This window comes from Habropoda laboriosa, unplaced genomic scaffold, assembly GCF_001263275.1.
Source record: "Habropoda laboriosa isolate 0110345459 unplaced genomic scaffold, ASM126327v1 scaffold291, whole genome shotgun sequence".
Lineage (NCBI taxonomy): Eukaryota > Metazoa > Arthropoda > Insecta > Hymenoptera > Apidae > Habropoda > Habropoda laboriosa.
Window position 1 is genome coordinate 1049199 of NW_017100515.1, and position 16267 is coordinate 1065465.

General features: G+C 36.2%; 5 protein-coding genes across 5 annotated transcripts in view; 3 read left to right on the forward strand and 2 right to left on the reverse strand.

Moving 5' to 3' along the window:
* LOC108576497 (proton-coupled amino acid transporter 4) overlaps window positions 1–505 on the reverse strand; it is a 2894-nt gene extending 2389 nt beyond the window's left edge. Inside the window, exon 1 of the mRNA XM_017939507.1 lies at window positions 280–505. Coding sequence (XP_017794996.1) covers window positions 280–415 — 136 coding nt within the window. The 5' untranslated portion in view covers window positions 416–505. The remainder of the gene's footprint in view (window positions 1–279) is intronic.
* A 450-nt stretch (window positions 506–955) lies between these two features.
* On the reverse strand, window positions 956–8081 carry LOC108576496 (DNA-directed RNA polymerase II subunit RPB1-like). Its single transcript, XM_017939506.1, is given in 9 exon segments — window positions 956–2283; window positions 2360–2573; window positions 2655–2773; window positions 2851–3239; window positions 3309–3711; window positions 3713–3948; window positions 4032–6899; window positions 6982–7251; window positions 8004–8081. Coding segments are annotated over 9 exon segments (5706 nt in total). The 3' UTR covers window positions 956–1154.
* A 574-nt stretch (window positions 8082–8655) lies between these two features.
* On the forward strand, window positions 8656–10061 carry LOC108576456 (pre-mRNA-splicing factor RBM22). Its single transcript, XM_017939463.1, has 3 exons — window positions 8656–8709; window positions 8790–8843; window positions 8934–10061. The coding sequence occupies exons 1-3, from the start codon at window positions 8656–8658 to the stop codon at window positions 10059–10061; spliced, it is 1236 nt and encodes a 411-aa protein (XP_017794952.1).
* A 371-nt stretch (window positions 10062–10432) lies between these two features.
* On the forward strand, window positions 10433–13396 carry LOC108576444 (transmembrane 9 superfamily member 3). The gene is made up of 10 exons (XM_017939449.1): window positions 10433–10636; window positions 11011–11206; window positions 11291–11413; window positions 11490–11734; window positions 11844–12083; window positions 12148–12432; window positions 12515–12723; window positions 12788–12934; window positions 13022–13105; window positions 13183–13396. The coding sequence occupies exons 1-10, from the start codon at window positions 10550–10552 to the stop codon at window positions 13325–13327; spliced, it is 1761 nt and encodes a 586-aa protein (XP_017794938.1). The 5' UTR covers window positions 10433–10549; the 3' UTR covers window positions 13328–13396.
* A 1578-nt stretch (window positions 13397–14974) lies between these two features.
* Window positions 14975–15990, forward strand: LOC108576446 (stress-associated endoplasmic reticulum protein 2). Its single transcript, XM_017939451.1, has 3 exons — window positions 14975–15237; window positions 15677–15749; window positions 15840–15990. The coding sequence occupies exons 1-3, from the start codon at window positions 15154–15156 to the stop codon at window positions 15875–15877; spliced, it is 195 nt and encodes a 64-aa protein (XP_017794940.1). The 5' UTR covers window positions 14975–15153; the 3' UTR covers window positions 15878–15990.
* Window positions 15991–16267: the final 277 nt, after the last annotated feature.

Below are 16267 nucleotides of genomic sequence, written 5' to 3' on the forward strand. Positions count from 1 at the left end.
TATAGTCGTAATCCATCGACCTTCTTAACGTGTATGGGTGCGTGTCACAAAGAACAAAGACTAACTTCTTAATAAAAAATAAACTATTCACACAAGCGTCAACATCACTTGTAAAAAAAAATGAAAAATAAAAGAAATCACATGCCCATTATGGAACACATTTACAATCCTCGCATCATTATTTCTTGCTTACATATAGTGAAACCCAAAAGAAAGAAAAAGAAAAAGGGAAGAAAATAAACAAAAACACCAGCTAAAAGAAGAAAGAATGAAACTTACCGCATTGCACAATAGAGCGCGGTAACGCGATAATAGGAAAAACGCCAAATATGTCGATAACGCACAATGTGGCGAAGAGAAGCGACAGATCTGAGTTGACGTCTTTGAAAAGCAACGGCAGTCTCTCGCGATTCATGACGGGGAATAATTCACACTGTTCGGCATCGATGCACGCACCGCGAACCGGTTTTCTGTTTTGCGGTGATGAATACCGCACGGAACGTAACACGATACTCTATCGAACGCAAATGGCTTACCGAGACACGCGGCTAGAGCAACGAAGGAAGACCCACAATGCGTTTCCTCCTTCGGATTTATATACAGCCATGTGCCTCGCCTTATCGAATGAAATATGAACGTCTGGGATCTATGTTGGATATAAAATTCAATTATAAATAACACGAGTCTCGATACAGTATATGAGCCGGTGTACGATAGAAAAAATATTTCTTGATCAATATCGATCAGTTTTTTGTTCAAAACAAATTCGTTGATTAGAACTTTCATCGAGGAAACGATCCGTATCTGCTCGAGAATCTTGAATATTCGCATATTGACATCCTGTGGATATTATGATCGAACGTTAACGTTTTCTTCGTCGCCATTTCACATATTTTTCATACCTCATCAATTCAATACTCTCTTTTTCGATATACAAAAGGAAACGAAAATATCTTTAGACCTATTACCATTAGCAGGTGATCACGCGAGAATTATAAAAATCGTGCATTAATTTATACACTAAGTATATATTTACGAGGTTAGAAAATCGAGGGCTGAAAGTATAGTAGCGGTAATTATAACTTATCGTACTTATACCTAGTCCATAGTATGCGTTTAATAACAAATATCCGTACAGATACGCGTAATACTTCTTAGTCGTCTGTTTCGTAGGCTGGTGAGGCCGGGGAATACGTGGGACTTGTCGGCGAGTAACCAGGCACTGGCGGAGAGTACGTTGGGCTCGTTGGCGAGTAGCTTGGACTGGTCGGTGTGTATGTTGGACTGGTTGGAGAGTACTTCGTACTCGACGGCGAATATTGTGGACTCGTTGGCGAGTACGTTGGACTAGTAGGTGAATAATTTGGACTACTGGGTGAGTATCTTGTGCTACCTGACGCTGTGTGTTGGGGTGAACTGGGCGAGTACGATGGACTCGTTGGTGAGTAGGTTGGACTTGTTGGAGAGTACGTTGGACTCGCTGGAGTGTATTGTGGCGAGGTTCCAGCGAACGACGGCGATGTAGGCGAGTACGATGGACTCGTTGGTGAATATTTTGGACTACTTGGTGAGTAGCTTGGACTAGCTGGCGAATATTGTGGAGAACTTGGCGAGTAGCTTGGACTCGTTGGAGAATACGACGGTGAAGCTGGTGTGTAATTTGGTGAACTTGGCGAGTAGCTTGGACTCGTTGGAGAGTAACTTGGACTCGTTGGTGAGTAGCTTGGCGATGTTGAATAGCTCGGAGACGTTGGAGAATAACTTGGACTGGTTGGCGAGTAACTTGGACTGGTCGGAGAATAACTTGGACTCGTTGGTGAGTAGCTTGGACTCGTTGGTGAGTAACTTGGGCTCGTTGGTGAATAGCTTGGACTGGTTGGTGAGTAGCTTGGACTCGTTGGCGAGTAACTTGGTGACGTTGGTGAGTAGCTTGGACTCGTTGGTGAATAGCTTGGTGACGTTGGTGAGTAATTTGGACTCGTTGGTGAATAACTTGGACTCGTTGGTGAATAGTTTGGGCTGGTTGGTGAATAAGTAGGACTTGTAGGCGAATAGTTGGGGCTTGACGGTGTTATACTTGGTGACGTTGGTAGATAAGCAGGAGACGTAGGCGAGTAGCTTGGCGAAGCACCACCTGCTGGAGACATGGGGTATGGACTCATACTGGGTCCTGGACTTCCAGGACTTCCAGGTTGTGGTGAGTATGCAGAGTATGCTGGAGAAAGTCCTGAGGCATCTGATGCTCCTGATGGTGAGAAGCATGCTCCTCCGGGTGTCATACCACTGCCTAATGCTGTTAATAAAAATTAAAATTTGTTTGTTTAGAAATCGCCTTGATAAAGTGAAATATTCTCGATACTTAAAATGATAAAAAATGTTCGTACCAGGTGACATGCTCGAGGCGCCATAGCCAGGTGTAGCACCCATCCAAGGTGTCATTTGAGGGCTCATGCTCGGTGTGGCGACACTACCAAAGAACATTCCGGCAGTTCCCATTACTCCAGCACCCACTGCCATTGGTATTTCAATACCAGCTTTACATTTCTCGGCATCCAAAAGCAAATCGAAACATCCTGAAGAAATGAAATCAAATACACGTGTAGTTGGACAGATGATAATTTACAACCCATTTACTGTACTCAATTGTTAAATACCTGTTCCTATACGTGGAAGTTGACCCATGATAATGTTCTCAGATACTCCTCTCATCGGATCTACTTCAGCGTGAGACGCTGCGTCCAACAAAACGTCTACTGTTTCTTCGAAGGAACATCTACAATAAAATGCAAAATTATAAGACATAAAATACTTTAATAATCCAGATTTATTGCATCTTCTGTAATAATCAACCTCATAAGAGCACCAGTGTCCTGTCTGTTAATTCCGTGACGTGTAATAGCCATCAAATGTCCTTTGGCAGTCATTACGTCGCAAAGCAAAGCAAGATGACGATAGTTTACGTAAAGACCATAGAATTGCAATACGGCGTTCATTTCTTTCTCGACCGACTTTCTCACAGCCTCTATACCCAATACTTGGAATATCTCGCAAATGTCGTTACTGAATGTCCTAACAGGATCTACATCCCTTTCGCTCAACACTTTCATCAAACTTGTACCGTCCGTTTCCAATAACCACTCTGCTATTGCTTTGAACTCGCCAGTCTCTGTGATAACTATACGTTTCTTGGCATCTGTTTGAGGTAAATGCATGTACACTTTTCCTATAGCTTCAATACCCTGGAAAAAATAATGCAAATGATACTCATGTACGTTTTATATAACTTAATAGAATTAATGAAAACGTACCTGTAATGTCATGTCACTGAGCATATTTGCTTCGATACATCGAAGGAACATATCGTCCTCCATTTTGTCTACAGTCTCTTCCTCGCTGTCTTGGAACTTGTTATCGTCACTGTTCATTATCCTAATTCGCAGAACCAATTTCTCCGCGTTATCGTCATTGAAAATGCAGTTTAAATCGTCACCGAAACCAGCATTAATTTTTTCTGCGATTTGTTCCATAGTTAACTTCTTGTCAGTCATCCTCTTACGATCCAACTCTATACGAAGTAACCAGGGTGATATTTTAGTTGGATCAAAGTCAGGCATTTCATAATAGACGTTAACGAATTCTTGATCCTCTGCGATTACAGTATTTTGTGGATCTGGATCATAGTAGATCGCTGTGTTTGCTGTGACTTTTCTCACAAAGTACATTCTTCGCTTTCTCAGCATCTCTCGCAGCAGCTCCAGTCAAGAATACCGTCAACGACGGAGCCTTTGGTTTTTTACTGATATTTATAATTTCCTTTAATCTGGGTACACCAAGGGTTACGTTCTTCGATGATACACCAGCAAAGTGGAAAGTGTTCAGTGTCATCTGGGTTGCAGGTTCACCGAGTGACTGCGCAGCCAAAGCGCCTACCATTTCACCAGGAGATACCTAAATGAAAATAAGTTATGAAGAAAATGCGTGGAATAGTTTTAGATTCGAATTTTTTTATTTAAATTTGAATTTCTATAAACCTGTGCTTGTTGGAACCTAGTTTCAATTTCTCCAATAAGCCATTCAAAAGCTTCACTGGACAATCTGAATTCTTCAGAAACGCATTTCGTACATAAAGTAGATCTCACTAAGCATTGGAACAATAATGTGGCATTTTCATTAGCCTGTTTGCTAAGTCTATCATCACCAGCCACAATGATACATTTATCCAAAAGATCTTTCACTCCCTGTATAACTCTCATAGGGCTAAGATCTGTAGGTGCTCTCTTATTTATATGGAATATTTTCTGCACATTCCAAATCATTCTTTGCAGATTGCAAGGTAATACAACTTTCGATTCTCCACTGGGGAAGATCTCTCTTAGAACAGCACGGTCCTTGTTCAATTGTTCCCATTCTCTTTCCAGTTCAGATATTACTTCACCAGATCCCATCATTTCCCGAACGATATCTTCATTGAAAATGCGACGAAGATATCGTTCGTTGGTTGGATCGAATTTGAACTTCTTCTCAAATGATTTATTACTCAATTTAATAGTAGGTAGATTCTGGAACTCGACTGTTTCACCGCATAAACCGTCCTCACCGTAACGCAACTGAATAAGTTGTCCCACCGAGTTTCTGACCGTTCCGTCATAATGTACCATTACAGACTCCATAGCCTTTATCAGACGACGCTGAATGTATCCAGTTTCTGCAGTCTTTACAGCAGTATCGATAAGACCCTCACGACCTCCCATAGCGTGAAAATAAAATTCAGACGGAGTCAAACCGGCAAGATACGAGTTCTCGACGAATCCTCTGGACTCAGGACCGTAATCGTCTTTAATGAAATGTGGCAACGTTCTCTTGCGAAAACCGAATGGAATTCGTTTACCTTCTACGTTTTGTTGACCGACACAAGCAATAACTTGAGAGATATTAATGTTGGACCCCTTCGAACCTGATACTACCATAGCCTTTAAATTATTGTACTCAGTCAAAGATTTCTTGGCAGAGCCACCAGTCTTGTCACGAGCGTCGTTCAAAATTCTGTTTACTTGATTCTCGAAAGTCTGCCTCAATGTGTTACCAGGTGTGGGTTCCAACTCCATGTTGTGTGCTTTTTGAATAACCTCTATCACGTCCTCTTTGGCCTTCTTGATGGCTTTCTGAATCTCTAGGTAGGTCTGGGGATCAGCAATGGTATCTCCAATACCAATCGAGTGACCCTCAAGCAGTAACCAATTGTTGATCACAGTTTGAATGTTTCCGTAAAATCGTCCACAAACCTCGTGTCCCAACTCTAACATACAAATATGAAGCAAAGACCCAGCAGACGTACCCAAAGTCTTTTTACAAAGGATACCCATGACAAGTTCACCATGTTCTACCATTACTTTGGTGTCACCAGGAGAAATCCATTTATATGGACCATCATCCTCTTCATCAGGATGTGTACTGTGAGTTCTGATCATGTTCACATTGCCTGGTATAATTAGAGAGAAAATCTGTTTACCAGTCCATAGAGGCTTTGGTTTCAATATACATGGTTGAGGCATTTTACCATCCCAACTGGGCAAAAACATAAGGATGTTCATCATCTGCTCTTTTTCAATGAAAACGTCTCTCTTGGTCATCTTTCTTACAGCAGTAAGTGTGTCCTGTACAATACCCATAACTGGTTTGTTGGCCTGTGGTGTGATAATTTGACGTGGTGTTACGTGAATATTTTCTACTTCGGCACGAGTCTCCATCGACTGTGGTACGTGCAAATTCATTTCATCGCCGTCAAAATCGGCATTATACGGTGAGGTACAGCTAAGATTCATACGGAATGTACTCCATGGTAAAACTTTCACTCTGTGACCCATCATACTCATTTTGTGCAAAGTCGGTTGACGATTAAAAATTACTAGGTCACCATCTCGAATGTGACGCTCCACTCTATAACCACATTGTAGATGCAGATCGGACGGTTTTGGATGAAATCTTAAATCAATTCTCTCTCCATTGTCTCTGACGATATACTTAGCGCCTGGATATTGTGAATTTCCACGTCTGACTAGCTCTTGCATTTTATCAATATTGAAAGGCGTTACAATTTCAGGGAATGTTAAATTTTGAGCGATACTTCGAGGCACACCGACTTGATCGATTCGCAGGTTGGGATCGGGCGTAATTACAGTACGAGCAGAGAAGTCAACACGTTTTCCCATTAAATTTCCTCTTATTCTGCCTTCTTTCCCTTTCAGTCTAGCTTTTATAGCTTTTAGAGGTTTGCCTGATTTCTGCATCGCTCTTGGCATGCCAGGCATATCGTTATCGACCAGAGTTGCCACATGAAATTGCAACATTTTTATATTTTCTGATATCACGTGCGCCGCTGCTCCAGCTTGTTCATTCTTTATTAATTCATTATTCGCTTTTATAATGTCAGCAAGTTTGTGTGTTAAATCATCTTGATTTTTGGCAGAACCATACATAATAACAGCTGGCCTAACTGATAAGGGTGGAACAGGTAAGACTGTTACTACCATCCAATCTGGTCTGGCAAACTTTGGGTCCATACCAAGAATAAATGACTCTTCATCTGTAATATGCTTTAAAATTTCCCATGCCCTTTCTGCTGTGAGTGCCATTTTCTTCTCCTGTGAATCTTCATTCACATGTTTCCATTCTGCAGTAACATCTAAACCAGACCTTCGAAGATTGGGCTGATATCTACCACATCCACCATGTCCAGGTTTTCTTTCTGTAGGTTGTTGCTCTTGATTCTCTTTATTAATATCCATCTCATCACCACCCTCACAAATATTTTTACTTTTACATAAATCATAAACAAATGTGAGACGTTTACGTGGTTGACCTTTAGTTTTCATTACAATTTCTTTGATTTTTGGATTGTGCTGTGGTTAAGAAGATAATTCAAGATTAAGAGAACAACAAAAATGTAAAAAAAGATTTTGATAGTTGATACTCTCTACTTACTGGACTGACAAGAAGCTTTGAACAATAAAAACACACACATCTCAAGATTTTTATTGTTTTTGTTATAAAACCAACATGAAAAACTGGTTTTGCCAAATCTATGTGACCAAAGTGCCCTGGACATTCTGTCATATTACCAGCACATGTCTGACATCTAGAATTTCTATCAATGACACCTTGTCTTGGGTCCATAAGTCCACCAAGCTTTGGACGACCACCTTCCATAGTTTCTGGAAAGCGAATGCCGCCATCTGTGACTGACATCCGACGCTGTACAAAATATTATACAGAATTATACATAATTTATGAATTTATTATATGCAATAAACTAAAACAATAAAATTTTAACAAATCATACTAAATAATTATTTGAGGAAAATAATAGAAATGTATATGAGATATATGTATTAAAAATCTTTTAATATGGGAAAAATTTTCAGTTTTAATGTGCGTAAAACAAGTATGCATCACATGTTTATGCATGGGTGTATAATTATAAAAGGAACAGCAGGGCATCAAAAGTAATAATGAAATGCAACAATTACATGTTCACCACCATATTCCAATATTTTCTTTTATTGCCAAAACTATGTTAATTTTACAAAATATGTAACTTATGCCAAACGTGATTATTTTTATTTCTCACTAATAGTAAACTATGTACACTAATATTAAAAGGAGGATTTTGAAACTCCTCAAACTCTTATAATAAAAATAATCATAATTCACCAATAAAAAAAAGCCAGCATTGTACTATAAACGAAGTTTGCACTAAACGATCACAATTATACATTAAATAATTTTCATTGCATATATTTTATAGTTCTGAAACGTATTCCCGCATAAATATTGACAAATCAATCAAGTATCGGGGAAAACCAACACACGCGACTGTTTAAGAGTAACATCGAATGCTTCACGCGATAAGGTTTCATAAAATGTCGACTCATGACGAAATAGTATCGTACGCTGAAGAAAAAACATATTCCACAAGATCACTCATTTACAATTAACGAACTTACTATCTCATCGGGAGAGAGAATGCCGAATTGGACCCTTTTTACGGTTCGCAGAGGCGCTTTGGAGTCGGACGTGGCCATTTTGCAACGAGCACGTACTGCTTCTCCCGCGGCCTTCTGCGTCGCGACTCCCTCTAACCGTTCTTTCCCGATGGAAGCATCTCCCTCCCCTGACAGTTCGGTTTGCTGTTACCTTCCATCCAATTTATCCTTGTGTTCCTAAACGTATTATAATTATACCTTAAAAAGCTCCATTTACAATGTTAGTTTAGATATTCCTGTGGACAGAGTTAGAGGAATGTCATTTAAATTTTGATTGTACAAAAAATGTTATGGTGCAATTCGTTTAACATTTTCAACATGATTATTAGAAAATATGGAAGATGATTTCTACGTATCTTTTATGTGTAATGTAGTAAAGTTTTCATGAGAACTAAAGTAATCTTATTGGCTGAAACAAACACGGTCGTATTCAATGAGGTAAGCGAGCATAAAATGTTCTATGTTTGCCGTCCGTCGCCATTGAATAATAAACATCAATGTCCGTTCATGTTGTTGAATAATGATTGACTAATTGCGACTTCCATTGACGTAGACGCATCGTTTTATTGTGAATTTCATTGCGAATGTGAGGTGTAACATAAAATAAATTAAAATGGCTACTTCCAAAACAACAAATACGTATAATAGACAAAATTGGGAAGATGCTGTAAGTAAAATCGAATTTATAAGTATTTAATAAATATAACAATTCAATAAAATCGAGTATTTATTTATATTTTCTTTTAGGAATTTCCAATATTATGTCAGACTTGTTTAGGTGACAATCCATATATTCGAATGGTAAGTTAATTTTACGAAAATATACTCTACTGATTTTTGTTAGAAAAAATTTTCTGTTAATTAATTTTTAAACAATGTTTGTATTTACAGACAAAGGAAAGGTATGGAAAAGAATGTAAAATATGCTTGCGTCCATTTACAGTATTCAGGTGGTGTCCTGGTGCAAGGATGCGTTTCAAAAAGACAGAAGTTTGTCAAACTTGTAGTCGCTTAAAAAATGTGTGTCAAACATGTTTACTTGATTTAGAGTATGGTCTACCAATTCAAGTGCGTGATGCAGCACTTAAAATCAAAGATGATTTGCCTAGATCAGATGTGAACAAAGAATATTATGTACAAAATATAGACAGTGAAATTGGTAAAATAGATCCTACATCACCAGCAGGTGCTGTTGGTAAATCTGCAGCAGCAAGTGATCTGCTAATGAAACTGGCACGAACAAGTCCCTATTATAAAAGAAACAGACCACACATTTGCTCCTTTTGGGTTAAAGGAGAGTGTAAAAGAGGAGAAGAATGTCCATACCGTCATGAGAAACCTACTGATCCTGATGATCCTCTAGCTGACCAAAATATTAAAGACCGTTATTATGGAGTAAATGATCCTGTTGCTGACAAACTAATGCGCAGAGCTGCAGCTATGCCGAAATTAGATCCACCAGAGGATAAATCTATTACAACTCTATATGTTGGTAACTTAGGAGATGTTTTAACAGAAAAACAATTGCGTGATCATTTCTATCAATATGGAGAAATACGTTCAGTGACCATGGTTCCTCGACAACAGTGTGCCTTTATTCAGTACACACAGAGAAGCGCTGCCGAAGCAGGTGCAGAAAGAACGTTTAATAAACTAATATTAGGAGGTCGAAGATTAACGATTAAATGGGGCCGTTCGCAAGGAAGACAAACTGTATCTGCAGCAGAAGCAACTAGAGAAATTTTAGAGCCTGTACCAGGTTTGCCTGGTGCTCTACCACCACCCCCAGAAAGTATGGGAAACAATTTTTTCAATTTACAAACTACACCTGGTATGATGCCACCAATGATGATCCCACCTCCCCCAGTTGCTCCTCAATTTATGTTCCCACCTCAAATGGCAGCAGCCACTGCAACACCAATATTCCCTCCAGGAACAACTCCAATACATTACCCAAGTCAAGATCCATCAAGAATGGGTGCATCTCAAGGTATAGGAAAGCCTTGGCCAGAAGAATAATAATAACAATGTCCAAATTTTTATTAAATGTAATTATAACAAAAAATTTATAAAAAAATAAATATATATCTTTTTTTTTGTTTATACTATTTGTTGTATCACAGCTGCTATTTTCCTAAATGAGTATAATCATTTCCATACGTAATTCAATCTTACCAAGTATTTTCCATAAATCTTTGAACCATATGGTTCATTAGAATAGCCTTTACAGTGGTGAACAGTCGCTAATTTCAATAAGACCTTAAGAATGTGGTAATAAAGGCGCCATCTACTGTGATAATGGACGAACATTCTTAACAGCCAGCGCGTATTAGCGGCCGCTGTGAGTGTCATCATCGTATTTTAATACGTGTCCACTGGTGCCTGTCCGTCCGGTGTTTCTGCTACGTAGCTCCTGTTCTGTGAATCTATGGAGTGTTTTTATTGTCAGATATCTTTGAATTTTTGTCTGTGTTAGCATAAGGCGCCTAGTGCGCCTTCCCGTCACGATGAACATGTGTCGGGCTCGATTGTTATTCCACTTTCTGGCGCTTAGCCTACTCCCCTTTGCCCGTCCCGACGAGCACAATCACGTCGTAAGTATTCAGAATTGACATATTTCTGAAATGTCAAAGTTTTAAGTCCATCATACATGTATTTCTGCAGAATTTATAACGCATATGATTTATTTTCTCTTGTTGCAATTCGTTTCTTCGTTATCTTCTTGCAGAGTCAATGTGTAATCATGGATTTGTAAATTCTTATTTACACTGTTTTCTTTAAACAGACCACTCTTACTTGTTTTTCAGTTTAAAACATTATTGTGCAGTTATGTATTTTTTGATAGGTAACCTTTAATTGTTTGTTAAAATTTGATTTTGCTATGATGTGTTACACTTGTTAGTTATATTTTATTATGTGCATAATTATTTATATCAGGAATCTACTAACCATTGTTTTCTTTCATTAGTATGAAGATAATGATGAAGTTGTACTGTGGATGAGTACAGTTGGACCATATCACAATCGACAAGAAACTTATTCTTATTACTCATTACCTTTTTGTATGGGCACAAAAGATGTCATTAATCATTACCATGAAACCTTTTCTGAAGCATTACAAGGCATCGAACTCAAATTTAGTGGCCTGGAAATTGAATTCAAAGGTATTTTATAGTTTTATTAATTGATAATGAATATTATTAGGTATTTATGTAGATCACAATGCTATATGCTTGGTTTCTTTATAGCTGATGTTACAAAGGTGGAGTATTGTCAGATAAAGTTAACAGAAGAAAGTGAGAAAGCTTTTGTATATGCAGTAAAGAATCAATATTGGTATAAGATGTATATGGATGATCTACCAATATGGGGTATAGCTATTATTTTCTTATTGCAATATTTTAATGTTTCTTCTATTATAATAATTGATTGTTATACAATAATTAGGTGTTGTGGGAGAGCCAGAAGAAAATAATGGAGTTGTATCTTATTATATTTGGACACACAAGAAGTTTGATATAGGATACAATGGAAAACAGATAGTTGATGTAAATTTGACCAGTGAAAATAAAGTAAAATTAGTGCAGGGTGCAGCTATCTCTTTCAGTTATGAAGTCAATTGGAAGAAGAGTAATGTTAAATTTGAAGATAGGTTTGATAAATATCTGGATCCCAATTTCTTCCAACATAGGGTAAGTGTAATTATTTCATAGATCCAAATGAAACACTATATATTCTACTCTACTCTACTCTACTATAACACTATATGTAATAAGGATTGTTATTCTTTCTTTCTTTTAGATTCATTGGTTCAGTATCTTTAACAGTTTTATGATGGTCATTTTCCTTGTTGGACTTGTTTCAATGATTTTAATGCGTACATTGAGGAAAGACTATGCTAGATATAGTAGAGATGAAGAAATGGATGATATGGAACGAGATCTAGGTGATGAATATGGATGGAAACAAGTTCATGGAGATGTATTTAGACCAGCTAGTCATGCAATGCTTTTCTCAGCTCTTATAGGAGCAGGTTATCAGGTAATTATTTTAATAATTATACATTTACAAAATTAATATTAATAAATACATATACTTATTTCAGGTCACTGTGGTAGTACTTAATGTTATTATTTTTGCTATCCTTGGAGAGCTTTATACGGAAAGAGGATCAATGTTATCCACAGCAATTTTTGTATACGCTTTCACGTCACCTATAAATGGTTACGCTGGAGGTGGTTTGTACGCACGTATGGGAGGTCGTATTTGGATCAAGCAAATGATCCTCAGTGCCTTCATGTTACCTCTTATCGTCTGTGGCACTGCATTTTTCATTAACTTCATTGCAATGTATTATCATGCTAGCCGTGCTATACCATTTGGTTCCATGGTAAATACCAATTATACAGTACATCTTCATTTATACCAGTATACTTTTCTTCAGGGTAATAACAAAAGTACTTTATTTTTAGGTGGCAGTGACGTTCATTTGCATATTTGTTATATTGCCATTAACATTAGTTGGAACCATATTAGGCCGCAATTTAGCTGGAACACCGGACGCACCATGTAGGGTTAATGCAGTACCGCGACCTATTCCTGAAAAGAAATGGTTTATGGAACCACTAGTTATCATAATGCTTGGTGGTATCTTGCCTTTTGGATCAATATTCATTGAAATGTAAGTTTCATTTACATACATGGTAAAACTATAAAGTATATAAAATTATGTTTCATTTGTTCAGGTACTTCATTTTTACCTCATTTTGGGCATACAAAATCTACTACGTGTATGGATTTATGTTACTAGTATTCGTTATTCTAATGATAGTGACCGTATGTGTTACTATCGTATGTACATACTTTTTGCTGAACGCTGAAGATTACCGATGGTGAGTATTATCACTTCAATTAATTAGTTATGAATATTATCCAATTATGTTCATTTTTTAATCCATCTAAATGTTATTATTGTACAGGCAGTGGACAAGTTTCTTAGCTGCAGCTTCAACTGCTGGATACGTTTACATATATTCCTTTTACTATTTCTTCTTTAAAACTAAGTAAGTTCACATCATGCTTGATTAAGGTAAATGTAAATTTCTGAAAAAATATAATTGAGTCGTGTTTTATGTTTCAGAATGTACGGTCTCTTCCAAACAGCATTTTACTTTGGTTACATGGCATTGTTCAGCCTCGCCTTAGGTATAATGTGTGGAACAGTCGGTTACGTTGGTACTAATGCATTTGTACGGAAGATCTATTCCACAGTTAAAATAGACTAAAGCACAATTCTAGTGTAACGTCTACAATCGTGGATTAAAATTAAGAACATTCAGAGTGATGCCTACTGGTCTGTATGAAGTAGAACTTCTTCCTTCGATAGTTTTAAATTATTTGTGTTCATTATGACATGTAGGTGCAAGTTATGAAAACGACTTCTCCACCTTGTATTAATACCATATTTATAAAGTACAGTCTGGTTATTTAAAAAGAAATTTTCTCAAAATATTTAACAAATACTCGATCACATATTCATACAAAAATATAACATTATATTGATTTTAAGCAAAATGTTTAACTTATTCACTGTAATTTAGTTTTCGAAGGTGGGTCCTGCGCCAAACAGTATGGAACATTGAAACGACGAACTGTTCGTCAATTATTCAAACAGTCACATATATTATTCGTCTCATGAGTCACAGTTCGGTATTATGCGATACACATGTTCCGATAATTATGTAATTTTAGAATTAATATTTTACTCGTAACAACTGACTACTTAATGTTGCTCAATTTTGCTGGATTTTACGGAAACTTGCTGATCCTCTTGTTTTCATCATTTATAGAAAGCTTTTTAATTATTTTGAAGATTTCAATGCTTCCTTCAGAAGATATATTAACAGAAATAAATATCTAATTTCTTCGTGAATATATCGACATTCCAAAGCACCAGCGGATGCCAGTAATAGCAATTGCAAACGTATAAAAATCGAAACTAAACAAGTGGAGAAAAAATACAAATTAATACGCATAAATTGTACAGTATAAATTTTCGATGCAATTTATTCACGATGTAAGCGATACTTCAGTTAGAAACAGTGCCTCAGTTGTGTGACTCTGAATTGAAATTTTAGTCATGTAATGCTTGACTACCGATGATTTAAGTAAAGTTAATTTATAGATAAGCTAGGTTGTAAAACGAAGTAAGAATGTGAATAATAAGGAAGTTTTTTTACCATTGGCCGCGTACTACAAAACACAAGATTTTTTTTAATGTGGATATTCGTTATTGTAAATTGTGAGTGCATTGGTAAAATGTAAAGTATCGTGAGTCTATAACCGATGATAAGACGATATTTTCAATTGTGATCCTCTTCGCGCAGCTAAACATCTAACTACACATTTAATCGCTGCTGAAGAAAATTAAACCGAAGGGGATTGGAATTTGGGAATCATCGGTGAATGTGTTTATCCTACATGCGACATACTGTCGAACGACGAATATCAGCGAGAATATTTGAATGGACATACGGTTTGTTGTTAGACGTAGCAGTTCTAAGAAATATAAAATTTCCACATACAATAAATACAGTTTACTTTATTTCTTGTTGTAATCATGATCCCAATTTTCAAATTTTGTTAGATTTTATTTTTTCGTTTAACGAAATGTATTTACACCGAATAAGAAAGCACTATTTACATTTCGAGAAAGTACTACGTTACTCGAATGGTATTTTATATAGAGTACTTTATTATTGGTACTTAATTGACTGGAAATTAAATAATAAAGTAATAAAATAGTATGTATTTAATTGGAAGAATGAAAGTATTATATGGTTTTGTAAAAAAATACAATTATTAAATTGACTTCAGTGGTGCCAGTGTGGCACTAAAAGCTGCTCCGTCGTACACTGCGAGGTATTCACGTGTCAAAGCGCACACGTCGACGCAGTTTGCGAGACAGCGGACTGTACACACCTGTTTATCGCTCCGAAGACTTTACATATTGAAGCGGACATACAGTTACAGAAGTAGTGTTTAGATAAGTAATAACTCTGTTTGAAATACTATCGAAGTAGTTTTGTTATACTAAAAAAAAACAATAGAAATGGCACCAAAACAAAGAATGCGTATCGCTAATGAAAGAGCCACAAAAAACATCACCCTTCGTGGAAACGTTCCGAAGTCGTCGGTATGGTATTCTGTTTACTATTCAATAAAATTTATTTAAGTCATTACTACTATAACGGAACGATTAAAATATATTTGTTACATAAAAATAAATAATTGTCGGTTTAAATTTTGAGGTTATAAATTGTAATTATATTGACAATTTTAATTTATATGTAATGACATTTCTGACAGTATTACTGCAATACGTTTTTAGTTTTTAACAGTATAAATTTCAATAAACATTATTATTTATTGAAAATATCAGTTTAATAAATTAATAATTGTTCCATATGCAACAACTATCACATCTGTTATTTAAATGATTTATATTTCTCTGTGTAATAGTAAATATATGTTGTAAAATTGTATCAATATTTTTTTATTATTAATTTAAGTTCTTGATAATTACATGAAATTTATATATGGTATGTATTAATAATGTACTTTATACATTATAGAAACCACAAGATGATGGATCTCCAGTTGGACCTTGTCTATTAGCTCTCTTCCTCTTTGTTGTATGTGGTTCTGGTAAGTTTAAATATTGATTATAAATTTTTAAATAAATGTGAAACAAAATATTTTTTGTATTTATGTAAAATAAAATTTTATATTTTCCAGCTGTATTCCAAATAATTCAGAGTATTAGAATGGCTTAAGAAAACTGAGAGCATGAAGTTAAGAAAATGTTGCTGTTAATGTTAATATAAAAATGTCTACATCTTATTGGTACACAAACGAGATTAACAGACTGTTTTATTCATATTGTAAAAACATGTAGACATGGCAATGATATTGACACAATACTGAATTCAAATTTTCACTAAACAATCTCCTTTTTTTGCTACAACTTGGATTATTTATAAAAATTAGCATTTATAAACGTTTTACTTAATTGCATATGTATCAGTGAAAGAAGATTACATTCGATGTATTTTATTCAGAAATTGCAAACAAAAGCTTACATACTGAATGTGATTTACCTTTGTTTTCTTGCCTCACATAGCGATTTTTATTCCCAATACCATAAGAAGCCTAAATTCTTTCAT